At 50.7% G+C, this 25,931-nt stretch overlaps 3 protein-coding genes and 1 long non-coding RNA gene across 5 annotated transcripts in view; 2 read left to right on the forward strand and 2 right to left on the reverse strand.

The window, feature by feature from the left end:
- Macrod1 (mono-ADP ribosylhydrolase 1) overlaps positions 1–6,004 on the forward strand; it is a 140,743-nt gene extending 134,739 nt beyond the window's left edge. The window contains exons 5-11 of one of the 2 annotated variants that reach the window (NM_139337.2): positions 4,309–4,425; positions 4,778–4,899; positions 4,982–5,012; positions 5,128–5,201; positions 5,482–5,563; positions 5,640–5,674; positions 5,846–6,004. In NM_139337.2, coding sequence (NP_647553.2) covers positions 4,309–4,425; positions 4,778–4,899; positions 4,982–5,012; positions 5,128–5,201; positions 5,482–5,563; positions 5,640–5,644 — 431 coding nt within the window. In that variant the 3' untranslated portion in view covers positions 5,645–5,674; positions 5,846–6,004. The remainder of the gene's footprint in view (positions 1–4,308; positions 4,426–4,777; positions 4,900–4,981; positions 5,013–5,127; positions 5,202–5,481; positions 5,564–5,639; positions 5,675–5,845) is intronic. The other variant, XM_087617882.1, reaches the window with a different exon arrangement.
- Positions 6,005–6,192: 188 nt separating this feature from the next.
- On the reverse strand, positions 6,193–14,470 carry Otub1 (OTU deubiquitinase, ubiquitin aldehyde binding 1). The gene is given in 7 exon segments (NM_001106332.1): positions 6,193–7,235; positions 7,366–7,560; positions 7,681–7,765; positions 7,964–8,082; positions 12,259–12,357; positions 12,562–12,623; positions 14,388–14,470. Coding segments are annotated over 7 exon segments (816 nt in total). The 5' UTR covers positions 14,446–14,470; the 3' UTR covers positions 6,193–7,037.
- Positions 14,471–14,605: 135 nt separating this feature from the next.
- LOC147997041 (uncharacterized) lies at positions 14,606–25,517 on the forward strand. Its single transcript, XR_015652865.1, has 2 exons — positions 14,606–15,114; positions 25,140–25,517. It is a non-coding gene; the product is annotated as an uncharacterized LOC147997041 (long non-coding RNA).
- Cox8a (cytochrome c oxidase subunit 8A) lies at positions 21,093–23,414 on the reverse strand. The gene is made up of 2 exons (NM_134345.1): positions 23,242–23,414; positions 21,093–21,414 (listed from the first exon to the last, which is right to left on the reverse strand). Exons 1-2 carry the CDS (start codon positions 23,353–23,355, stop codon positions 21,319–21,321), a joined length of 210 nt encoding a protein of 69 aa, NP_599172.1. The 5' UTR covers positions 23,356–23,414; the 3' UTR covers positions 21,093–21,318.
- Positions 25,518–25,931: the final 414 nt, after the last annotated feature.

The raw sequence follows: 25,931 nt of genomic DNA on the forward strand, positions 1-25,931 counted from the left end.
AGAGGTAGAGAGACTGTACCCTGGAGACACGATGAAAGAGCCCAGAAAGGGGGACTTGGTTTGGAAAACTCCTTGTCTGTGTCTGCAAGGCCAAGTTGGCTGTCACTCTATAAACTGGATCCCCCTTCCAGGCTCCTCCTTGCTTTTCACCTGGTGGGGAGTCCACAGGAGGCCAAGATAGGCAGGGCAGAGGTGAGAGCTATCCAGAATCCTCTCTTGCTCTGTGACTCATAGCTATGCCTCTCTGAACCTTTGCCTCCACTTCTTGTAAGACAGGCCCTAGCCCTAGAGACCTTGGCTTCTGTTCCACTTCCAGCTGTGAGATCTCGGAACGTTGTTGACTCCTCCTGGCTTTCAGTTGCCTACCTGCTAGTTGCCTCCTGGCCTACATCAATGTCCCCTACAGATCTTTGAACAACTAGGCTCTGAAATTCAGAGAGATTGAATAACTAGCCCAAAGTTACCAGCAATCTTTGGCCTGAATTTGGGGAGAGAGAAATCCCAGTAGGGGATGTAACAGGGCCAGCTCCACTGAGTGGCAGAAGGGAATGGGGATAGCTGACCCTTTGGCAGGGGTGCAACTGCCCTCTGAGTCCCCTAGGCCACTGGCTCCTCTTGTTCCTGTAAATAATTAATTAGCCCCTGCTCGCTTGTTTGTTTAGCGTGAGGAATGCTCCCCCACTGAGACACATTTATTGCTGAATAAATTTAAATATCTAATCTTCCTTCATGAATATTACAGCACCCTAAATAGAAGCCAACAGTCCTCAGCGCCTTGCTGGAGTGGTCCCCACTGGAGTGCACCTTGGTTGGTTTGCAGAGGGTCAGGCTCCAGCCCTTTCCTCCTGTCATGAGACAGCTCATACCAGCCCCTGTCCCTCCTTGCTGGGGAGAATTGTACTGGAACAAAGAGGGTAGAGTCTTCTGAAAGTCCCATGCTGCACTGCACGTTAGGTCTATCCACAGTTACCAGGAGGACGTCCCTTCGCATCTCCCAGGCTTTGAGGGACTGACTAGACAGGAGGGGAAGGGGCTGGGGTTCAGTGAGAGGTAGGGGTCAGTGAGAGCATTAGCAGGGAGAGGCCTGGGACAGAAGAGCCCTGAGTGGCCAGTGAGGCAACAGCTAGTGTCTCTGAGAGCACCTTGGTGGGTGGCAGTTGTATACAGCCCTATGGACAAGCTGCACAGTCCAGAAACGAGGGTCCCCAGAGCAGATACTTTTCTAGGGGATGTATTGATTCAGACAGAGGATGGGTGCCAGACTGCAGGGATGAAGAGGGCAGGGAGACAAAGATGGCAGAAACAGTTGCCAGCGGCAAATAAGCACTGGTCCACTGAGGGTAGCAAGGTTGGAAGCAAAAGCAGCCACATCATGGTCCCAGTAGAGTCCCTGAACCTTCAGGCCCCAGGGCGTAATCTGTGCCAAGTTTTAATATCTGGGCCTCAGCTTCCTCTATAAAGAAGGGGTTGGGGGTTGGGGATTTAGCTCAGTGGTAGAGTGATTGCCTAGCAAGCGCAAGGCCCTGGGTTCGGTCCTCAGCTCCGGAAAAAAAAAAAAAAAGAAGGGGTTGGCAGTTCCTTGGTGGGGTATAAGGCTCCAACAAGACCATCTATGGGTCTGGCTCAGCACCCCAAGGTACTTACTGCAAGGAGGAGGTGTAACGGGGAGGGATGAAGGCTGACAGCTCCACCACAATGGAGGGATGCTCATATCGGACCAAGTAGACAGAAGGATGCTGACCAGGCTTAGACTGAGCTGCAGGCCTTGGTGTTTGCTTGGTGAGAAAGGACTTTACCATTTAGTCTAACTGGCCTCCCTCTGCCTCCCAACTGCTGGGATTAAAGGCGTAAGTCACCGCATTCTTCCCTGGTGAAAAGGAAACTACTGTGGGACCGACATCAAGGCTGATGCGGGGACAGGTCTTGACGGCAGACATCCAGAGGAGGTGGGAGGATTGGGTGGGAAGGAGGGGCCATGCAGCTGAGATTTAAATTCCAGGGCCAACCTGTTTGGGGAAGGATAACACAGATATGGTGGCCAGGGCCTCATCTTTGGTTTTGGTCACAGTCATGTGGCCCAAGTCCTATTTTAAAAGTTGGGAGAGGGCTCCTGTGTCAGTTCTCTGTGCCCTCACTTCCCCAGGTCTGCCCCAAAGGACTGGCTGCAAGCTTGTTCCTTTTTTTTTTTTTTTTTTTTTTTTTAAAGATTTATTTATTCATTTATTATATATAAGTACACTGTAGCTGTCTTCAGATACACCAGAAGAGGGCATCGGATCTCTTTACAGATGGTTGTGAGCCACCATGTGGTTGCTGGGAATTGAACTCAGGACCTCTGGAAGAGCAGTCAGGTGCTCTTAACCGCTGAGCCATCTCTCCAGCCCGCAAGCTTGTTCCTTTGAGCAGGGTCTGTATTTCACATGATCCGATAGCCAGCCAAGGTCACCTGCAGGACACTTCAACTGGAGTAGCAGGTGGTGGAGTGCCTGGAGGCCGAGACTGACAGTCTGTTATGATAGGGGCTAAATCACTTTGCATCTGATCAAGCCCAACACTGCTTACCTAACAGGTATTAGAACCTGACTTCAGGGGCCGAGAACACTGTTGCTCTTGAAGAGAACCCAGACTCAATTCCCAGACACCACATGGTGGCTCACAACTGTCTGTAATCCTAGGAGGAGCCTACAGACACAGTGAACATACATGCATGTAGGCAAAACGTTCATACACATAAAGTGACGTAAGTACATCTAAAAAAGTAAAGTAAAAAGAATTAGAGCCTGGTATATCCCCCAAGCCCCTCACTCAGAGTGGAGGAAGGAAGGTTAGGAGTTTAAGTTTAAATTGAGGCTAGCCCAAACTACACGAGATCACGTGGTTCAAATAAATACCAAACCACAACAAATATGAGAGAGAAAAAAAGGTCAGTTTACTTGGCACTGAGGTGCAGCTCAGCAGTGGATTGTGCGTCCTGAGTTCAATCCCTGGTACCACCCTACCCTGCGACATTTATTTTTCCAACATCCTATGAGGTGGGCACTCCATTAGACCCAGAGAAGTAGTGATGTGCCCAGGTTACTCAGGCTGCTCACCCCCAAGCCCCATCGCTGCTGTTCTGTACGGTGCTGGGTCCTCTGTGACCCCCACAACAGTTACTCTGTGGATTTCAGGCTTCGCACAGCCTCCAAACTCTCAACACCCACTCTGCAGCAGAGGAGAGCAGGGGGCCTGAAATATCCTGCCCTGAGCCATTCCCAGGGCTCCCCAACTCTGGGAAACCACCCAGAGTCAGCTCTGAGGAAAGTTTTAAATTAAGTGTAATTGGAAACAGGAAACAGAAGAGAGAGGGGGTGTCCTGTTGGTGTGCCCTGATCTGAGCCAAGAAGTTAGAGGGATGCAGGAAGGAAAAAGGGTCTCATGTTAGGAGTCTGTAAAATGGAGCCAGGATTGTTTGTTTGCTTGCTTGATGCCAGTGCAGCCAGGTACCAGGCAGTAGACCTTCTCAAGGACAGGCCTGGGCTCCATCCGCCCTGCCATCGCAGGGGCCACTATTTGCAGTTGAGATCCTGGTAAAGCAGGAGAAAATCTAGAGCAGACGGGGCAAACCGGTACTTGCCTCAGCCTGTTTGGGCAAAGCTACATGGTTCTTGGGTGAGTCAGTGGCAGAGCTGCCTCTGGGCTTCTGCTGGCTTTGGAATATAGCAGCATTAATAGTTGTTTATCTGGGCCTGGGTCCCCAGGGTCACGGAGAATCCCAAGAGCCTCCCTTGGATAAACAAGCCCTGAGCCTGGCCTTAGTTAAGCAGGATGCACTAATGCTAACGAGTCTGCTAGTTGCCCCACCAGGGTTTGAGAGGCTACAGACACCTGAGAGGCCTGGTCTAATGGGAAGGAGCTGGAAAAGCTAGGCTCAGGCGCAGGATTGGATCTGCCATTGGAACTAGGCGGCCTCGGTTCCTCAGAAGGAATTAATTGAGGCTTGGAATTTGAAACGGCCTTGTCAAAAGGTGGGTTTTAGGATCCCACCAGATTCTTAGATCTGAATGACCTCAGGACGGCGCTGCAGGACCGAGAAGCCAGAGGGTGGGTCAGGCGCGCCCCCTGCCGGTCGCCCCCGTCTCTTCACTCCAGGGCTCACAGCAACTCCTTGGAGCCTCAGTTTCCCTAGATGTGAAACAAGGAGTGACAAGAGCAGCCTTGGAGAGAACTTCGTGATGCCAAGTGGGCTAATGCATAGCCTTGGAGTTTCTTGGGATTGGAGTGGGATGCAGGGGAACCCGACAGCTCATTTCTCCCGGTCCCCTGCAGTGGACGGCTGCATTCATCGGGCCGCGGGATCCCTCCTGACGGACGAATGCCGCACCCTGCAGAACTGCGAGACCGGCAAAGCCAAGATCACTTGCGGCTATCGGCTGCCAGCTAAGCGTGAGTGCTCGAGGGGAACTGCCCACAGCCACAAGGGGGCGTCTTAACGTTAAGTGTAAGGGCCTGGCCCCTCTGACACCCCAGACAGTAGATGGCAAGGAACTGGAGCTGCAGCAGGGAGAAGAGCTGGAGATCGAAAGGGCAATGTCCTGGGTTCGGTCCCCAGCTCCGAAAAAAAGAACCAAAAAAAAAAAAAAAAAAAAAAAAAGAAAGGGCAATGTCAAGGTCTTCCACCACTTAGCAGTGACATGCTGGTGGGCGGTCACTAGTGTGTGCTGCGAGGATGAGGTCCTTCTGGAGAGATGGCAGACGAGACCTAGGCCATCTGACTGAAGTCATTACCCTACCCTAGATGTCATCCACACGGTGGGGCCCATCGCCGTGGGCCAACCCACTGCCAGCCAGGCGGCTGAACTCCGCAGCTGCTACTTGAGCAGCCTGGACCTGCTGCTGGAGCACCGGCTGCGATCGGTGGTAAGAGTCAACTAGGGGCAGGGGCATCAGCGAAGGCCCCAAGTGATCAAGTCCCCATGTTGTCTTGTCCTCTCTTCGCTAGGCTTTCCCATGCATCTCCACAGGCGTGTTTGGTGAGTCTGGAAAGCAAGGCCTGGGGTGGGCAGTGCCTCCTCTCCCCACTCCATTCCCCTTCAGGGAGGTGGGCGGGGCGGGGCCAGACCTGGACTCACCAGACCCCGCCCTCAGGCTACCCCAATGAGGAGGCTGCGGAGGTAGTGCTAGCTACGCTGCGCGAATGGCTGGAGCAGCACAAGGACAAGGTGAGAGTCGTTGGCAGTGAGGCCGGAGCAGGGGTGCTAGCGCTGAGTTGACGTGGTGGGTTGGTACCTGCCCTCCCTGAGCCCACTGCCTAGGCCAGGCTTGTCGTGAGATGAGATGGGAAGGAGCGAGTGTGCAGCCTGAACCCCTTCTATAAATGGTACGGTGAATTCTCAAGTCTCCTGAGGTGAACAGTGCACCCATGGTAGTAGACACCCCGCAAGGGCGGGTACATTTGGGGGAGCACACAGTACCAGGACTGCGAGATTCTCCCTGGTACAGGTGGATCGGCTCATCATCTGTGTGTTCCTGGAGAAGGACGAGGGCATTTACCAGGAGCGCCTGCCCCATTATTTCCCAGTAGGTATGTGCTCTTGTTTTTCTCCTGGCCCCCCTCCCCCATGACCCCGGGGCATCTCTCACTGTCCTCTGCCTTCCAGCCTGAGGCTCCCACTGCCCACCCTGAACAGGACTGGTAAGCAGGGCCTGGCCTGGTGTGGCCGCCTTACACTACTAACCTGGCCCTCTAACACCCGCTCAATTTGCCATTGCTTACATCCATGCAGTGGGGCGGTGAAGGCAGGGAGGCGGCCCAGGGTCTTCCAGAAGTCCTCAATTCCCTTTAACCTATCTGCTCTGCCCTCAGACCCACCTGGGCCTGGAGGACCTCGTTCTCAGCTCTGAGAGGTCTCAGAAGCCTGCAACTTGTTCCAGCCTGGCCACAGCAGGGTTCTGCCCTCACCCCGAGCCTGTCCTGCCCTGCCTTTAAGAAGCCTCCTAATAAAGCTGTCTGGTTCAGCCCTCACTGTCTGGGTCTGGCTGGTACCCTCCTCTTCCCCACTTCCCCCACTTCCCCCCCTTCCCCACCTTCCCCGCCCTCTCCCAGAGGAAGGTAGCTTCTGGATGGGATGATGTCTTGGGCATCTTGCTTCAAGAGGCTCCAAAAGCCCTGGGTGAGCCAGGAGGGTAGATGCATGGGCCAGACAGCAGAGGCAGCGGCAGCAGCACTTCACATTTATTGAGGGCCTGCCCCCAAGGAGCTCACAGCCTGGGCTGAGACCCCACATGTGCTGGGGGTGGGGAGAAGGCAACGAGGCAGGTAATGCAGATATGGCCCAAGCAGAGGGGGTACAGAGCAAGCACAGGCAGGGGCTCTGGGAAACAGGTAACAGGCAAGCCCTACTAGAATGTTTCTCTCACACCAGGTCAGCTTCTCCAAGGGCCCACTGAGGATGCCTAGCTCCTCCACCTACTCTAGGCCAGTCTCCCCCCATAAGCCTCTCACCCCAGGACTCCTCAATCATGCAGACCCTGAGGGTGGGCAGAGAGGTGTGATCTGGGGCCCTGGCTAGAAGTGCTTTGAGTATGGAGCTTGAGAGCTCTGGTCAAGTTCCCAAGGAACTTCCCACAGTTCCCACAGGAACCCTGGGGAGGTTAAAGAGAAAGGGCAGAAGTATGGGTAGAAAGCAGAACTTCAAGAAGCCAGAAGGGGCCCATGGAGGCCTAGTCCCCTTCAAACATCTCCTGGCAGGAATGCCTGGCAGTACATAGGTGGAAGCTGGGGTACCTGTCTTAGGGAAAGGGACAGCCAGACACACAGCAGCCAGCGGGCAGGTAGGGAAGGGCAGCAGAGCAGGGAAACGCACACTCAGGCTCACCACCAGCATCCCCTTTAATAAAACATGGAAGGTTCTATGACAGGAAAAGGGAGGAGTGAAATATGACCATTTACAACCACACAAAAAAAAAAAAAAAGAAAGAAAAAAGAAAAGAAAAAACCCTCTGTACATGTCTAGCGCCTGGCAGGGGAGGCAGGCAGGGCGCGGTAGGCCAGCCGGTCATTTGTAGAGGATATCGTAGTGTCCAGGTCGGTAGAGCAGGTAGACCTTGGGCTCAGAGCCCTCGGGGAAGACGTGTGGATTGGTGGTGCCGCCCTCGCCGCGGTCCATGTACTCCACCTGGATGGACACACTGAGGGCCTGGGCCAGGGCGATGATGTGGATGTGGTCGCTCTCCTTGCACATGGGTTCCACCTCCTGTGGCACAGGGGCAGGTCAGGCCTGTCCCAGGCCCCCTCCCCCAGGCCCCACAGCTCACCCTGGCATGCCCCACCCCGACACAAAAGAGAAAAGGAGAGCCCGGGGCAGAGTCGGAGAGGAGTGGCACCTGCTGGCAGAACTCCTTAACAGTCCGGCCACCCTCTATGAAGTGCTCGAAGAACTTGCTCTCCCGCTGCAGGTAGCCTGAGGTGAGCAGTCGCAGGTAGACCACAAGGTAGTCTGAGGTGCTCTGGTCGTTGAAGGAGGCCAGCAGGTCAGCTACTGAGGTCTGCTTCTCCACCTGCTCGATAAGGTCCATGAACTGCCCCACCGAGAGACAAAAGGTAAGATGAGGAAGACAAGTGACAAGAGGGCTCCCTTACCATATCCTGGAGAGCCACCCTTCCTGTTAACCCAGTCTGAGACAGGTGGGCTCACTCACTGTGTTGTGGAAGTCCTCGATTGTGAATTCAGTGAAGCCCTGGGACACCAGGTCCTCTTTACTCTTGGCAGACACGGCTTTGAACCTGTACGTGGGAAGGAATGGGAAGCCCATATGGGCTCCTCAGCTGGCAGAGCAAGGCCCTAGCCAGCCCAGTCCTCCCTAGACAAGGACACCCACCGAGCTCAAAAAGAAGCCCCCAAGCAACCCACTGATGGCTGGCCTAAGGCCCCGACTTCCTTGTCATCAGGAGAGGCCCAGAGCCCACAGTGGCTGTTCTCACCGCTGCAGTTCCTTGCTGTCATCGAGCAGTGCCTCCAAGTGGGAGAAGCCAAACGCTCGATAGAAGCAGTTCCCGTCGGGCCTGGTCTTCCGTATGTAGGAGTACTTTTTGTGGAGGTCCTGCAGAGGAGCAGCCCAGCTTAACACTCCCCAGCCCAGCAAACGGCCATGGCAGCAGGTGGCCACCAAGCTCCAGGTTCCCACCTCCTGGCTTCTGAATGGGGACACCAAGTCACCATTGGTGCAGAGTCCTCTCCTGGAGGCTCCTGGAAGCTATGCACTTATATGTCAACAGTTGTATGTCACCAGCTGCTAAGCCACATGGGTGACGCTGCTAGAGGTTGGCTTAAAAACAGGTAACTAAGTCTGTCCTTGACTAATTTCAGCTTTTATGGTCTTCAAATGCAAGCGTGACAAAGCAGGAGAACAGGACAGGCCACATCACCAGCTGCCCTGCTCAACAGGGCTCCAGAAACACAGGCAAGGTCTCCCCAGACAGTCGGAGAAGCTAAACTAGCTCCCCACACACTTTCACCTTCGAACCTCACTGGCTGCCCACAGCAGGGAGCTTTTCTGCTCCCCAGGACACTGACTCACTCCTAGTGCTGCTCGGTAAGCAAGCCTCTCACCCACCTGCACACCCCTGGCCCTGGCCACCTCTTGTGCCTGCACCTTCCTCTGATGACTATCTTCAGACAACTGTCAGTAATGAGTGTCCCTTCACACTGAGAACATGGCCCTGACATTTCATCTGCCACTAGGCCACCCCAATATTCACTACCAGCTCCCATCCTTCAGATTCAAGGACATCTCCCTACCAGTTTTGACTCCAGAGGCATATAGGATCCAGGTAGGCCTCCCAATACGAACGGAAACTCTTGTGAGAGGGAGGCTTTTATCTGGCCAAAGTTAGGAACAGCCTAGAGCTGCTGTTCTCAGCCTTCCCCAGCCTGGCCTGGGGAAGTGGCAGCATCTCCTTTTTACCTGGTGTCTCCCAGACCACCCCTCAGCTTTCTCCACTCTGAAGGGTACAGCCCCACCAAAGGATTCAGTAGCCTCCTTCAAGACACCTGCCAGTTCCAACGACCCAAAACAGGCCTCCTGCCTGCCCTATAAACACCAGAGGTCTGACAGTATCTTCACCTCTTAGTCACACATACAATATTTCCTTTCATTTTGGTTTTGAGAAGTCTCATTTTGCAGTCCAGGCTAGCCTTGAACTTGCTATAATATTGCCTCAGGCTTCTGAGTGCTGAAATTTCAGACCACCAAACCTAGATAGAGTTCCACCTTAGATGCTCTGCCTCCCTACACCTCCTCACCGTCTCAAACATCTCCACTGCCACAGCTGGCTTGCACCAACCTGATCTTCAACCCAGCTTCTAATTACCTCAGAGATGGCCCACTTCTGCCCTGTCACATCTACCAAACAGTAGATCCCTTAGGCTCCTCCTTCACACACCAAGCACCCAAATGCATCACTACACAGGCTATTCCTGGTCCATCATGCCTGCTTCCTGTTTTACTGCCAAAGCCCCTCACTATTCCCTCTTCCTCCACTGTCCCCTGAAACCTATTTTCACCCTGAAACAACAGTAACCTTACACCTAAGCCTTCTTCCACCCTGAAACCTGGAAAGAACCCAGACACTCCCAGGCCAAACTGGCTTTCATGGAGGCCCCAGCCTGCCCAGATGTCCACTTATTAAACTACCTCAAACCCTGCTACCTTTAGACACCCTGTCACTTGGCATCTCGCTCCTGTCCATCAAGTACATCTTTCATAGAGGCTCTTGCCCACTGCCCCTATTTAAAATACTCAGCAGGGCATAGATGCATATGTCTTTAAACCCAGGACTTGGGAGGCAGAGGCAGGAGAGTCTCTGGAGTTCAAGACCAGTCTGGTCTACGTAAGCAAGTCCAAGACATCCAGGGTTCTGTTACACAGAGAAACCCTGTCTTGAACAAAGAGAGAAAGAGAGGAAGAGAGGAAGAGAGGAAGAGAGGAAGAGGGAAAGGGGGGAGGAAGGAAGGAAGGAAGGAAGCAAGCAAGCAAGCAAGCTAGCTGGCTGGCAAGCTGGCTCAATGGTTAAGAGCACTGACTGCTCTTCCAGAGGTCCTGAGTTCAATTCCCAGCAACCACATGGTGGCTCACAACCATCTGTAATGGGATCTGATGCCCTCTTCTGGTGTGTCTGAGGACAGAGACAGTGTACTTATATAAAAATAAATAAATAATGTTTAAAAAAAAAAAAAAAAAAAAAAAAGAGCACTGACTGCTCTTCCAGAGGTCCTAAGTTTAATTCCCAGCAACCACATGGTGGCTCACAGTCATCTGTTACGGGATCCCATGTACTCTTCTGATGTGTGTCTGAAGACAGCTGCAATGTACTCATATAAATAAAAATAAATAAATCTGAAAGGAAGAAAAGAAAGAAAGTGCAAATTCTCCCACTCCTTTATTTCTCTCCACTGTACTACCCATCTCTAACGACCAAATTTTGTGTGTGCGTGCGTGCGTGCGTGCATGTATATGTGTAGTGTTACAGGGTTGGGGCAGGTTTTGCTCTATTTAGCCCAGGTTGACCTTGCTCCTCTTGCCTCGTTTTCTCCTGAGATTAAAGACATGCTGTCCACCACACATACCTTTTAGTTTGTGTATCTCTTGCACTGCCCTGTCAGCATCACAGGAGCAGGACTGTGTTTCAGTCTGCAGTGTATGTAGCACCTCTACTGCCTGGCACTGTAACATGACCACTATGCTAAGGCTGCTCAGAGTCAGAAGCTCACTGGGCATACTGTCGGCACCCTGTAGAGGGCTCCTGTCCACTTCCTCACACCCTCACAAAGTCCACTCCGCACAGGAGCCAAGGACACACCCAGCCTGGTTTTGCTATCACCCAGGAAGAACAGGAGGACTTAACAGAAAAGAAGTTTAGGGGTACTGCAGTGCTTGGCTGTAAACAGCTCTCTTCAGTTTGCTAAATGACTCAATGCTAAGAACCGAGGGTGTCCTGTTGTTTTTACAGGGCAGCTCAGGAGAACAGGTGGCCCTGGATGACCATCACTCTAACTGGCCACATGGGAGAGGAGGAACCTATGCTTTCTAAGCACTTACCGGGCACAGCGGCACTCAATTCAACACCCTCCCTAAACTTGCCCCATGGGCTGAAAATAACTCTAGCCAGAGATCCAGCCTTGAACAACTTGTCACACAACTGCAGAGCACAGATCTACCGGACTCAAAAGTCAGGGCAGAGCCTTAACCCCCTCACATATATTCTGGAGAAATCCCAAATCCCTGAGCAGCAGGTATAAGCAGATCAGACTGCAGACAGCTGGTCTAGGCTGAACAGGGGTCATTTAGTTCACGCATTTCCCCTCAGGTGCTAAGGATGGAACTTAGAGCCTTGCAGATGCTGGCTCACCCTACTACTGAGCTGGCTGCACCTCAGCCCTACACAACATATTAAGTTCTGCCAACTGCCAACAGCTCAGAGTCAGGAAAGCTCATGAACTTTTGCTTCTCTGGCAACAGGGAAGTAACTGTGGACACTCACTACCGTGCCTGGCTATTGTGGAGCTATGATGCCCTCCCAGTAAACCTGTCAGGAAGCTTCCTTCTTGCACTGCCCCTGTAAGGGAGTTTATCTGCTTGGCCGCCTGAAGACTCCAGCTGCAAGTAGAGGCCATAAACACCTATGGTCTTTGGAGGAGGACTGGAGGGAACCATTTCTTAACCCTTCAGGCTGTCCACTAAATACTATTTTCACCCCAGGGTACAGTCCAACCTCCACTGCTCCCAGCCTCTGGGGTGACTGGTAAAGACTGCCTAAGTTTGTGTGATGCAGCAGGTACACAGAGAAGGCCTGTCGTTCACAAAGATCCAGCAGCCAGACTATAGGACGGGCCTCTATGACCAATCTACCCATCCCAATACCAGCGAGTTTGGCCCCTGGCTGGCTCCTGAGCTGTCAGTGCCCGCCCAGCCTGCACCTGGTCCCACCTGAGCATCACGTACCTCAACCTTACAGCCACCCTACAGGAAGATGCTTTCACTGTCCCTATTTTACAGATGAGGACACCCAGGGCTCAGAGACACTGAAGGACCTGTCAAGAAGACAGCTGCTGAGTGGCAATCTGATGTGAATGGAGGTCTCAGTCCAGAGGCTGCACACTTCAACAACTAGCAATAGGAGGTGTGCCCCCCCCCAACACCCAACCCTCTCAGACATTAGGCCTGACAAGAAGCAGGGCTGAAAGAGGCTCCCTCCTGCCCCTCTGGCCAGGATCCCACCTTGATCTTCTGTTGGTAAATGTTGTCATCCTCAGCATACTCCTTATACAGAACTGAGAGTTCCAGTCGCTCTGACACCAGAGGATTCTGCACAGCAATCTGCAGGGAGGCAGGAGATTGACTAACCCATGTCTAACACCTACAAAAGGGGTGCTGGGCTGGTCATCCAGTGGCACAGCAACCCCCATAAAAGCATGAAGTGCCTAAAATAGACTTGAGAGGGGAGGGCTTCAAAGTAGACATTAGGCCTCAGGCCCACAAAGCCCTCAGCTACTCCCTCCCCAACCTTCTTCAGCACCTCACCTCTTGCTGAATCCGGTCTTGCTGAGCCATAATGGCTTCATCATAGGCTAGACAGTTAACACCTAGAAAAAGGAGAAAAAAAGAAGTGCCAACCAAGGGTTCCTGTGGGGTCTGACTATCTCAACAGCAGGCAGCTTTGGCAGAACAGGTCAGGAATCTAAGAGCCTATGCCTTACACCCCACTGTGTATTCTTAGAAAAGTCCTTCCCTCTTCGAGTTCTCATCTCCTCATCTTTTGAAGGTAGCTGGATATGGTGTCATTTGGGAGGCTAAGGCAGGAAGACCACAGGTCTGTGTAGCCAATCTCTAAAAAGGAGCAGCTAAGCATCACAGTGCACGGCTGTTAAGTCCCAGCAATTGCAGACCAGACCAGGATGCAGAAGCCTAGGAATTAAGACATCAGCTCTGCAAATATGGCAAGCCTTTATCTTGGAAGAAAAAAATAATAGGGCTGGGGTTGAGGCCCAGTGGTAAAGATATATTTGTCCTGTGGGTATAAAGCCCTGGTTTCTATTTCTAACAACCTCAAGAAATAAGTAAATACAAATAAATAAAATGACAATGTAAAGATCACCCCCAAGCTCTCCTGCAGCTCCCTGCTTTCTATCAGCACTCTGTAGCATCTTGGGAATGCTCTGGGGAAGGGAGCCTCTGGGAGAAAGCAAGATGAAGGGGTGGTGCCCTAGGTAGAAAGTAAGCCTGCACTTTATTGAGACACGCCCTTTGTCCTTCTGTGGTCCCATGTATGCTCACTTTCCAAATTAAAGAAACAAATAGAGAAATGACTCCATCTTGTCCAAGGTCAAAGGTCATAATGAGCAAGTCCACATTTGCACAATTTCAGCCTGAGCTCTTGGACATATCACTTGCCACTTAACTATAAAGCCCTCTCCCCTCACTGGCAAAATGGATTAATGCCGTTACCTTGATCCCATCATCAAAATATGCTGGGATTGTGCCAGCAGCAACTACTACCTAAGCACTCTCTTGAGTTATCCATGGATTCAGGACGTTCATTCTGAAGACTCTAAGCAGCTACTGTAGGAGTCAGGAGACACTAATTCTAGTCCTGGATCCTTCTTAGATGTGATGGAGAACAATTTCTTTCTTCGTATCTGGGTTTCCTAGCCCTCAACCTCTAGTATGTAGTGTGGAGTTAGAGTAGGGTGTGCGTGTATTGGCTTTTTAAAGCCAATCCTTTGGGGCCTGATTATTCCAAGTTCTCAGCTGAGCTTCTCACCATGTCCTAAAACGGGACAACCCCTAGAGCCCAAGTTCTCGGTAGACAGGGAGAAGGTGTGACCAGTTTTTGTTTTTTTTGTTTTTTTTTTTAAGGACCAGGGATCTAGGAAAACAATGCCTGTTCAAAGGAGCCGGAAGGCCAGAACAAGCTCTAAGGAAAAGGGCCGCCAATGGCATCCAGAACGGCCCACCAGGGACTTCGTCCTTGGAAGCCCGGCGTTACTCAACGCCTTTCAGCAGCTCCGGCAAAGGCGGGCCGGGCCTAGGCCTCGGCTAGACTGCGAGGACTCAGGCGGGCAGACTGCGGGAGCCAGCCGAGGCCGCGGTACCGGCGGAGGCGGGGCGGTCCAGGCCCCGCCCCAGGCGTGCGCGAGAGGCCGAGCCCGGGCCCTGGCCGCCCCGCCCGGCCGGGGGTCGCCGCGGCCCTGCTTCCATTGTGAGGGGGAGGGGAGAAGACGTGGTGAAGGGCTCCGTCGCACGCTACGCCCAGTCCCCGGGGCTCTGCCTCCCCGAGCTCCTCGGGAACGACCAGCCAAGGCTTGCCCCCGCTACCCCGGGCAGAACATCCTTCCCTCCGTTCGTACCTTCGGAATCGCTGCCCAGCGGCTCCTGCTTCTGCTGCTGAGGTTCCTCCGCCGCCATCTTTAAACAGCGCTGCACTGGCGATCGCTTCCGGGTTATTAATTGCCCTCCTCCCGGAAGGGAGCCCCTCCTTGTGGCCCCGCCTTCGCAACGCCCCTAGCAACAGGCTCCCTTTGGCGGTTGTCAGGGCCTGGGCTGCTGCTGCTGCCCTGGGGAGCTTAGGGGCTAGAGTCCTCGGGAGAAGCGGATGGACCCAACGCACGCTTCCACACTTCCACTTTCCCAAAGGTCCTGGGGTGCTAAGGACCTCCTTGAGTCACTTCTGTTTTCTGTATACTGAAGTTTGAAACGCAGGTTGTGTAACTGAGATAAAGAACAAGATGGAATTAAAGACACTAGAAGGTTGATCACAGCTGCGAATGCATTCAAGGTACTGGGCAGTAGCTGCAGTGCGGAGCCACTACAGGAAGAGGTGACAACCTTCTGACGCCCTTCGGAGCCCCGAAATCGCGGCCTCTCGCCTCTGACCACTGAGCCTGTTCTCTACAGGCTTTGAAGACCTGTTTCCAGCACGGAGAGCATCTTCCTTTGATATCAAAACCAAAAGCCTCGACCTAACTTTGGCTATATGTCCTCCTATCTGAGAAAGCAGAGCCATTTAAAAGCGTGGACTTGAGTCCATAATGCGAACACGTGAAAGCTGGAGACATGGAGGGTCAGGAGTTCAAGGTAATCCTGGAGTTTCAGGCAAGGCTTGGTTGTTTTGTCTCAAACAAAACCTGTGCCAAAAAGTGGCCGTCCTTGCTAACTTTTGCCAAAGCTACCTATTTTCTTTGGGTTATGTCTCCATTCTGAGAAATGGATACTCCCATTTGCAGGTCCTGTGTACCCAGAAAAGCAAACACCAGCGAGTTTGCAGGAGAAGGCATTTACTTCTTGATAGCACAGCTATAGCTAGCACTGAGCCACAGAGACTCCTTTTACCCTCCAGAGTAGAGGTCCTTGTCCTGACGAGTCCCAACCCCAGCTCCTATATGGACTCCTTAGTCCAGGAAATAGAGGCCAGGGTGGAAAAGCTCTCTTCAAGATTAAGAAAAATCAAGTACAGGCTAGGCATGGTGTCTGCCATTAATTCCAGTACTAGGGAGGCATGTGGATCTCTGAGTAGAGGCCAGCTTGGTCTACAGAGTGAGTTCCAGACTCCAGACTAAAGAGAGAAACCCTGTCTCAAAAAAAAAAAAAAGAGTGGGGAGGAGCCAAAAAGAAATCGTGTCCTTTGTTATCAGCTATCATTGGTATTGTGTCTATAATGTGTGGAAGGCTGTGTGTGCCGAGGTGCCTGTGGAATAGAGCACAACTTTTATAGAATCCGTTCTCTCCACCTTTATATGGGTTCTGGAGGTGGAACGTAGGTTTTCAGGTTTGTATGGCAAACACTTTACCCATTGAGCCATCTTTCCAGCCCTCCTCTTTTATTTATTTTTTTTCTTCAAGATTTATTTGTGTATGTACATGTACCATATGCATGACTGGTGCATGGGGAGGGTCGAGGTGGAGTTAACAGTAGTGTGAGCCACTCGACCTGGCAGTGATCCTTCTATAGTGAGAAATTGGAAACCAGAGCCTCAGTTTATAACTTTTTGAAAATGTTCACTTATGGGGCTGGAGAGATGGCTCAGCGGTTAAGAGCACCGACTGCTCTTCCAGAGGTCCTGAGTTCAAATCCCAGCAACCACATGGTGGCTCACAACCACCTGTAAAGAGATCCAATGCCCTCTTCTGGTGTGTCTAAGACAGCTACAGTGTATTCATATATAATAAATAAATAAATCTTTAAAAAAAAAAGAAAATGTTCACTTATTTATTTTATGAGTGCTTTGTCTTGATGCACACTGAAGAGGGCATCAGATCTCATTACAGATGTTTGTAAGCCACCATGTGGTTGCTGGGAATAAACTCAGGTCTTCCGATGAGCAGCCCACTGAGCTATTCGGCCCCCAATATATATTCTATATTCTTTTTTTTTTTTTTTTTGGTTCTTTTTTTCGGAGCTGGGGACCGAACCCAGGACCTTGCGCTTCCTAGGCAAGCGCTCTACCACTGAGCTAAATCCCCAACCCCCCAATATATACTTATTAAACATTTTTGTCTGCGTATCAGTATGTAGGAGGGTCAGAGGACAAATTCTCTCCTCCTATCACGTGGATCCACTAAGCATTGCACCCTCTGAGCCCTCGCCTCTTCCCCTAATCTATAACTTCTCTTAATAGCATCTTTGGCATCTGGTTTGGGGGTTTGGTTTGGTTTTCAAGACAGAGTTTTTCTGTGTAGCCCTGGCTGTCCTAGAACTCTATAGACCAGGCTGGCCCCGAACTCAGAAACTCACCTGCTTCTGCCTCCTGAGTGCATGTGCCATCACTGTCTGGCTTTACTGTTATTGTTTTGTATCAAACTTTCTAAATGATTCCCAGGTAACTTTGGTTTTTTTGTTTTTTTAAGATTTTTTAAGAAGAGGGCATCAGATCTCATTACAGAAGGTTGTGAGCCACCATGTGGGTGCTGGAATTTGAACTCAGGACCTCTGGAAGAGCAGTCAGTGCTCTTAACCACTGAGCCATCCTCCAGCCCTATTTAAACCTTTCTTAAGTTGCTTTATTTACTTAAGAGATCAGGATTGAACCCAGGGCTTCTCAAACACTACGCTCATGTTCTCCTGCTAAATCACATTATCAGTCAAATCCTTGCTTTCATTTTCTATTTCATACGTCCAGGTTGATTTCCAACCCATTCCTGAGTGCTGGGGTTACAGATGTACACGACCATGCATGGCTTGCTTTAGCTCTTGTCAATGCCCGTTTATCTGGTGGTTAGCAGCTATTCTCTTATTCCCAAACCATCTGTCCTGCACCTTTCACCACTTCCTATCTTCTGACATCCCTAAGCACATAAACCTCACTTGCAGACTCGCCAATAATCCCTGGCACATCCTGACACGCTGTCCCTGCCTCCCAATTCACAAATCCACAAATGTCCGAAGTCAGTGACAAAAATAGGCAACACAAAGTTGGGCTGCTGGCTCAGATCTGTAATCCCAACACTCAGGATGCTGAGACAGGAGAATTACTGAGTCCTAGGACAGTCTGGCCTACAGATTTAAGCTCTACCCCAGCCAGGATAGCAGTGTCAACACCTTTATCAAAAAGATTGTCATAGTGGGGGGGCTGGAGAGATGGCTCAGTGATTTAGAGCACTGACTGCTCTTCCACAGGTCCTGAGTTCAATTCCCAGCAACCACATAGTGGCTCACAACCATCTGTAATGAGATCTGATGCCCTCTTCTGCTGTGTCTGAAGACATCACATACATAAAATAAATAAACCTTAAAAAAAAAAATCGTCGTAGTGGCTGGGAAGTAGCTCAGTGGGTAGTGTATGCCTCAAAATCCTGAGGACCTGAGCTTTGATACCCAACACCCACATAAGGCTGAGTGTGACAGCACTGGAGAAGTGGATGCTAGTGGATCCTAGATCTTGTTCGGCCAATCTAGCCAATATGGCAAGCTTCAGGTCCAATGAGAAACTAGGCCTCAAAACATAAGGTGAAGAGTGATTGAGGAAAATGTCTTATGTCACACACATACTCGGAGAGAGAGTCACCCCATGGGCTAGAGACATAACTCAATGGGTAGGATGCTTGCCTTATTTTATCCCCATTACCACACAAAAATTGAGCATAGTATTGTTGCCTGCCTCTAACTCCAGCTCTCTGGATGTAGAGAACCAAAAGTTGGTGGTCATCTTCAGCTACATAGCTTGAAGCCAGGCTGGAGTATATGAGACCATGTGTTAAAATAAAATAATTTCCAACACAGGTGGAAGGGTTGGTGGCTGACAGCAGGCAAAGGAGCAATATGGCACAGAAGCAGCCCATCTGTGTCCAGAGTTAAGGAGCCATGAAACCTCAGCCACAGAGAAGCAGCCTCTCCAGGGGATGAGGCCGTGTAAGTGACCAGGACAAAAGGGACATGGCCTTGGGAGGGTAGGCTCTCCTTTCTGGGGTAGACTTGTAAGTTTCACAGGGCAAGAGCAGGGTCATGTGGGAACCAGAGAAAAACCAAGTGAAGCTGTGCCCTTGTGCCCACAAGGGTCTTGGGATGAAGTGAGCACTGCACAGGCCATGCCTGCAGAGCTGAGCAGGGCTAGATCATGGGCAGTTCACTGAGTTGACAATGGCCTATAGGATCCCAGCCACTGAAGCAGTGGGGAGTGGAACAAGGGGGCATGAGATGAGTTCTTCCCACACTCCTACTTGGAGACCCACTTGGAAATGTCATACATGCAGTTCACTGTGTTGTCCAGAGGTCTAACCAGCTGGTACAGCAGTCCTGATGGCACATGACCCAAGAACTCAGCTCTGGAGATGAGAACTAAAATCCAGGTGCCCTTAGGCTGCGTCCTCTCCAGAGGCTGAGAAGGAATCCATCTCTTCCTTTCCATGGGCTTGGCCAAATCCAGATCCTCGTAGCTGCTGAAGTCTCCCAATCCTTCAGGCAGTAAACTGAAGGCTGTTTTCAGCTTCTGGCCACAGCATTCCTTAGCTATAAAGTGATATCCAGCAAGGATGGGCTTGTTTGCAGGGCGTGCCTGGTGACCATATTAGGCTAACCAGATAATCCAGGATAATCTCTCTTCAAGGCCTCCAGAACCTTAATCACATCTGCAAAATCTTCTTGGCCATTTAAAATAACTCCATAGGCTCTTGGGATAAGAGCTCTGACATTATCCTGCCTGTCACATTATCTTTATTTTGCCACGCCAAAAATTGAAACAAGATTGAATGACTTGCTAAGGTCACACAGGAGTCTCCAAACCCTCAGCCCAGCCCATTATACACCAGACAAGACACAAGATACGGCTCAGAGCACAAAGCCTAACTTTGTAGGACACCATTAAGGATAGATCCCTGACTGGGTGAAAGAAAACCAGTGAAAAGTGAGATACCAGGTCTGTGAGGATGATTCCAACCGTAAGTCAGTGGGAAATCCTAAGTCCTCCTTCAGTCTCCAAGCCTATTGCCCTGCCCACCCCCAACTCCTCCCCTGAGATGTTAAGCCTGCTTAAGGGCTCAGACCAGGATCTGGGAGCTTACAGCCACTTGGCTTCCCTCTAGCCTGAACTGACTGAAGATAGAGCTCTGGTTTTGAGCAGTTCTTCTGTGACAGGGTGTCAGTCATCTACTTCTTGAGTTCCAAAGGCACAAAAATGGGAAATAACTAATCCCTGGCAAAGCAGTGATGTTACCATAGAAACTGGAACAAAACTCTTCCAGTATTTCATGCATCCTCGCTTCAAGGTAGCCGTGGTTCTAAGGCATAATCTGCATGGACAGAATAGGTCCACACAGGTGAGCCCTCTTCTGGCAGCAGAGGCCTAGCAAGGAAGGCCCTTGCTACCCCATCCACCACCTTCACTTCAAGGTCAAGAAGCTGACTGACTTCCGGCCTTCTCCCCACTCTGGGAGCTTCAGTGAGCAGGAAAGGGTCACAGTGTGAAGGAGACAACTATGAGGCCACTGGCAAGAAGCTGCTTTTGAGGTCATCCCTTCATTTTTATAATTTATTTGGGGGTTTGTTTTTTTTTTTTTTTTAAGTGATAGTGTCTTACTGTATACTCAGGCTGGTCTGGAAAAGACAATCCTCTAGTATCCAAGTGCTGGGTGTGCCACCACACTGCATCCCTGAGGTCCAGCAGCAGCATCCTTCCTCCTGGCTGGTATCCCAAGCTGGGCCCACCTCGCAGCATTCCTCCCACTCTGACAACAGGTTCAGGAGGCTGGTCCACAACTCCTTCAATCTTAGACACCAAAGTTGGCTTGTGTTCAAGGAAACAGCCCCTCAGAAAGCAGGGAGCCCTTTCCTACCCTTAAGGAAGGATCCTGGTCTTGGATGTAGAGGCATTACCAAACATCAAGCAGAAAAGCCAGAGGAAAAGGGCTGACGCTTCCAGAAAGAGGGCATTAGAAAGCTGTGTGTAGGGCCTCAGCTCTCACAGCAGCTGTTCCAGCCTCATGGCCACAGGGAATACTTAATGGAGCAAACCATGAAAAGTGAGAAAAAGCCATTTCACTCTCTGGGGAGCCGGGGAGCCAGAGTGCTGTTCCTCACAGATCCTGACAGGATTCCAGCTTGGCAGGCATTGCTTCATACATACCACATGGCTAGAGAAGCCATCTGCAGCACCCCCTGTCCCTTCCCCAGGCTCCTCCCCAAAAATACTGAGGAAGTACAAGAAGACCACTCAGCTGCTGAGCATTTGCAGAGCTAAAAGAGGCCCCAAATGTGACATAAAGTGGTAGCAGTGCCCAGCATAAACGCCATGGGTACCACCACACCCCTACTTGCAAGATACCGCACATGGACATCCAAACCAGGAAAGATGCTTGATAAAGGATCCCAGCTACAAATCTGGCCTATCCATGCACACATGCCCTTACGGGAAGCCAATGAACTCGGCAGGGATAAGCATCCATGGTTTCCAGAAGCTGAGTCATGTAAGTGAAGGGGAGCAAAGCTGGCACACCTAACAAACCTTAGACAGCACTGGGGCCTGTACCAGCCACATGTCCCTCGGTGGACCCCAATCCAACGCCATCCTCAGTTTGTGTGGAAGCAGAAGCCCAGTGCAGGAGGACATGATGTATTTCTGGAGCAAGGTTTAAATAGACTTTATTGTTACAAAGGGGGACCCCATCAAGCAGAACCAATATATGTGGTCCCAGTTGTCACCATGGAGACATCGAGAGGTCATGATTGCAGAAGAGGTGACTGGAATTGAATAACATGATCCCAGGGTAAGCCAGCCAGGAATGCAGGAAACATGATCAAGGTGGGCTGGCAAGAGTGGTCTAGTCAAAGGATGAGGGAAGACGCTCCCTTCACTCCCGCTTCTTGTAGCTTTCCAGGTGTGACAGGACCCAGCCCGCAGGTAGAAGACAACACACGAAGCAGGAAGTGAGCCCAATGGTGATATCCTACATAGAGCACAAGAAAGAAGGATCCCTCAGGGCAAGGATTCTGTAGGCACTTCAAGTTCTGGTAGTCCGTAGGCATGGGGAAGCCCTTCAGTGAACTAGACTAGGCAGAAAAAGTCCAGCAGACCCACACTAAAGAAAACTTGGGCCTGAGGTCAATCCCCAGCACATAAGAGGGAGACACAGACACAGAGAAGGATGGAGGGGACATTGTGTCAAGCCCATTTCAGCCTTGAAATAAAGGTCCTTGGTTTTTTAAAAAAGATTTATTCATCTGTTGGGGGAGGGGTACACAGGCAGGGGTCTTACTATGTAGCCCACCCAGGCATGGGCTTGAACCTGAGATTCTCCTGTTCCAGATGCCCCAGTCCGGGAATTGCACTCACATACCACTATGCTTAGTGGTGTATGTGGGGGCAAAGGCCAGAGCTTGATGTCTGGCATCTCACAGAACAGCTCTCCAGCTCAATTGTTTTTGAGACAGGTTCTCTTACTAACCCTGAAGAGCTCACTGTTTTGGCTAGAGAAGCTGACACAGTGAGCTCCAGGGAGGCCCCGCCTCTCCCCTACCAGCACCAGGCTAAAGACTAGCTCCTGCTACGGGGCCAAACTCAAATCCTCATGTTTGTCAGGCAAATACTTAACTAGATGAACCACTTCCCTGTGTCCTTGTTTTTTTGTACAGTTTCTTTGTTTTTTGTTGTTTTGTCTGTACAAAACAGGGTTTCTCTGTGTAGCTCTGGCTATCCTGGAACTTACTCTGTAGCCCAGGCTAGCCTTGAACTCAGAGATCCACAGCCTCTGTAGCAGAGGTGCTGGATTACAGCACGGGCCACCACTGCCCTGCTGGGTTTTTTCCATCTTTTAAAGATGTGTTTTAAAACATATATTTTAAAACACATCTATATTTGTGTGATGCATGTGTGAACACTGATATGTGTTTACATGCTTGCCCAAGGCTAGGAGAGGATGTTAGATCTCTTCCACCTGGAGTTACAAGCACCTGTCTTGTTACATGAGTGCTGGGACCCAAACCAGTCTTCATGAGACTATGCAACAAATGCTCTTAAGTGTTGACCCACCTCTCCAGCTCCAGCTTGTTTTGAGGATCTCCTTATGTTGCCCAAACTGGTCTGAATTCCTGAGCTCTGTCTTCATGCCTCAGCCTCCCACTAAATGGGAGTAAGAGAGGGCATGACTTGGTTGTCACTGTTTCTTCAGTGGCAATGCTTTGGTACTACCCCTAACTTAATGCCCAAATGTCTGGATTCAGGACCCATTGTCACTTAAAACAAAAGAGCTCAAAAAAGCGAGTGATGAGGGCCTGGGCTGCGGTGTAGCTTTTTTGAGGGAGTACTTGCCTAACACAAAGCCCTGGGTTTGGTCCCCAATACCACACAAACCAAAACTGGTGGCACATAACTGTAATCCCAGCACTAAAGAGATTAATCGGTTCAAAGTCAAATATGGCTAGCCTGGGCTACATGAGACCCTGTCTCAATAAATTAGTTTTGAAAGTAAAAATTGTCCTAATATCTAAATGGTCTTACATTTCTGGGAACCCCAAAGACCTGGTGGGTACTCTGCACCCTGCCAATTACTAGGCATTTTCTCCCACGCAAAAAAAATTAAAAAGAGAGACCGGTTTAGAGAGGCCGAACAGCGAGTAAACTGACCGGCTGGCAGTGCCAGGAACTTGGGAAAAATAACTAGGGTTTAGGAGCAGTCGAGCAACTTGTCTCATCCACGCCTTGCAGACAGGCCCAAGCCAATGTCGCAGGCTACCCCAGTTCGCCCACCTCCCCGCTCCCGCTCCGTCCCGCTCACCAGGACCCCGAGCTGCTCCCGCGGCGGCTTCGAGTGGACCTGAGCCCGCGGCACCATAAGCCGCCGGGCCGGGCCGGTCAGGCTCCTCAGCAGCAGCGGCGTCAGGGAAGACATGACGGCGCGGAGTGACCAAGGACAAGGACCAGCCGAAGCCCAAGGTCAGGAAGTCAAGATGGCCGCAATAGCCGGAAGTTCCGGCGCTGAAGTTGATAGACGCCTCAGCCCGGAAGTATTTCGGAAATGACGTCAGGACAAGTCCCTGGCCCGCCTGGGCTGTTTATGGCGCGCTCCTTGAAACTACCAACCAACTTTATCCTACCACAGATGGGAGGAGAAATGAGACACTTTTGTCCCGCCTCCACTCCTCGAGAGTGACACGTATAACCACCCAATCACACAACCGAGAAGTCTATTGAGTTCTTAACTCCTCCCTCCATTCATATAACTAGGATCCTCTCTCTGCCAGCACTCAACTAGTGACTCCAGCTTCATAACAGTACGCCTCTAGTTTTAAGAACATTGTTTTACTTTATGTTTTGTCTGCATGTGCATCTATGCACGACTTGCATGCAGTACGCAGAGAGACCAAAAGAGGGTGTTGGATCCTCTGGAACAGGAATCACAAGCAATAGTAGACCTGTAGGTGCTGGGAACTGAACTGAACTGTTCCTCTGTAAGAGCAGCCCAGTGTTTTTAGCTACTGAGCTATCTCTCCAGCCTGAGACTCCAGTCATTTACTATTTTCCTCTCAGACACCCGTTTCCACATAACTGTTAACTGTCCTTAACTTCTGCTTCTCTCCTTTTATGTGTGTTAGGATAGTTTTGGTTTTTTAAGGTCTCTGGTAGCCCAGGCTGTCCTAAAACCGTATAGATAAGAATGACCTTGAACTCCTGATTTTTCTGCTTCTACTCCTATGTGCCACCATGCCCTTCTCCCTCTCTTCTTTATCTGTGTTCCTTTTGCCTTTATTCCGTTTCCTCCCTTCTTGTTTTACTAAACAAATACCTGACCAAGTGGCTTCCCATTGCTTTCTAGACCAGTCCCAGATCCTGGGACTTTTTTTTTTCTTTCTTTCTTTTTTTCAGAGCTGGGGACCGAACCCAGGGCCTTGCGCATGCTAGGCAAGCACTCTACCACTGAGCTAAATCCCCAACCCCCTGTCTTACTTTTCAACATCCCTTGTGTTTGTCCTTGCTCCTGGGTGACTCCTCCACCCCTCCAGATTTTGGACCTTTTTACATTGTACCTAGGACACCTTTTCTATTGTCCTTTCATCATGCGTGCTCAACACCCTGATACTGATATATGGATACAAATTACTATATTCAACAATACTCGGCCCCAGTGGTGGGCCAGGAACTGTTTAAACAATGTACAGAACAGGTAGACAGGGTTCTTCTCCTTCGGAAGATTAACAATAAGCAAACATTTATCTATGGAAAAAATAAAACTGCCATATATTGTGGGGTATGACAGTGCACACCTTTAGTCCAAGCACTTAGGAGGCAAAGGCAAGCAGATCCCTATGAGTTCCAGGCCAACCTGGTCTACATAGTAACAGCCAGGCCTACATAGACCCTGTATATAAATAAACAACAGAGTTGTCTATTAGGCAGAGTCTTTGGATGCTACCACCTTAGGAAACTTGGGCTGACCACTCCGGACCTTTGCCTCTTCCACAGTCTGCAGCAGCTATGGTAGTAAGAGCCTGTCACAGGGTGGGTCTCTATCCAGACAACTTAAGGCAGTGGCTGTCTGGTTACCCACACCATCTCCCAAAATCTGTAGGCACTTGAATGTACTGCCTCAAGTAGGCAAAAGGCAAGGTAGGAACGGGGTAGGGTGAGCCTTAGGGCCAGGACTCTACTAACCACTCTCGTCTGTCTTCCTCACAGTACCGTGAAGCTAGCTGCTAGTGCTTCTGTGAAGCTTCAAAATAGGAAAACAGGCCACTCAGGATGTACAGCCAAGAAGCTGCCAAGCAGGATTCCAGAGGAGGTCTGTACCTGAGGCCACACAACTGCACACCTGCTGGAGCAGAGAAAGGAGTCTCTGGAATTCAGGAGGGGCCTGTCTGTTTAAACAAGGTCTTATGTATCCCTGGCTTGAACCCCTGGGTAGTACAGGCTGACCTTGAACTTCTGATCTTCCTGTCACCATCTCCTGACTGTTGGGATTACATGCCTACACCACCATGCCCAGTTTACACAGGGCTGAGGATCAAACCCAGGGATTCATGCAAAAAATTTGACCAAATAAATTATACAACCCTAGCCCTTGAGTTCAGAGTTTTTGTTTGTTTCTTTGTTGTCAGATATACTGAGACAAAACTGGGCTCCATGGTCAGTTTTCACACTGGTACTCTCCCCCTGCCCCAATCTCCTGGATGCTGGAATTACAGGAATCCACCAACTCCAACTTCAGGAGTTCATTTTACATTCAAGGTCAAAAGTGTCAAAGTCTGTGGCAAGGATGGGAGCATGGAGGAGAGACAGGGAAGGCTCTGAAGGGAACCCCAGCTGCTTGGATGAGGTGGTAGGGGAAGCAAAAGGTGACAAAGGATCTAGGGTGTCTTAGAGGGCAGCTGTCTTGTGCCTCCTCTGGTGTGTTCCCCAGATTAACCTGGTCTAGGTCTATCCTTAGTCACTAGGCCCTGCCTTTGCATTTCCCCTGAGCCCTGACAACAG

Source organism: Rattus norvegicus, chromosome 1, assembly GCF_021556685.1.
Source record: "Rattus norvegicus strain SHRSP/BbbUtx chromosome 1, alternate assembly SHRSP_T2T, whole genome shotgun sequence".
Classification (NCBI taxonomy): domain Eukaryota; kingdom Metazoa; phylum Chordata; class Mammalia; order Rodentia; family Muridae; genus Rattus; species Rattus norvegicus.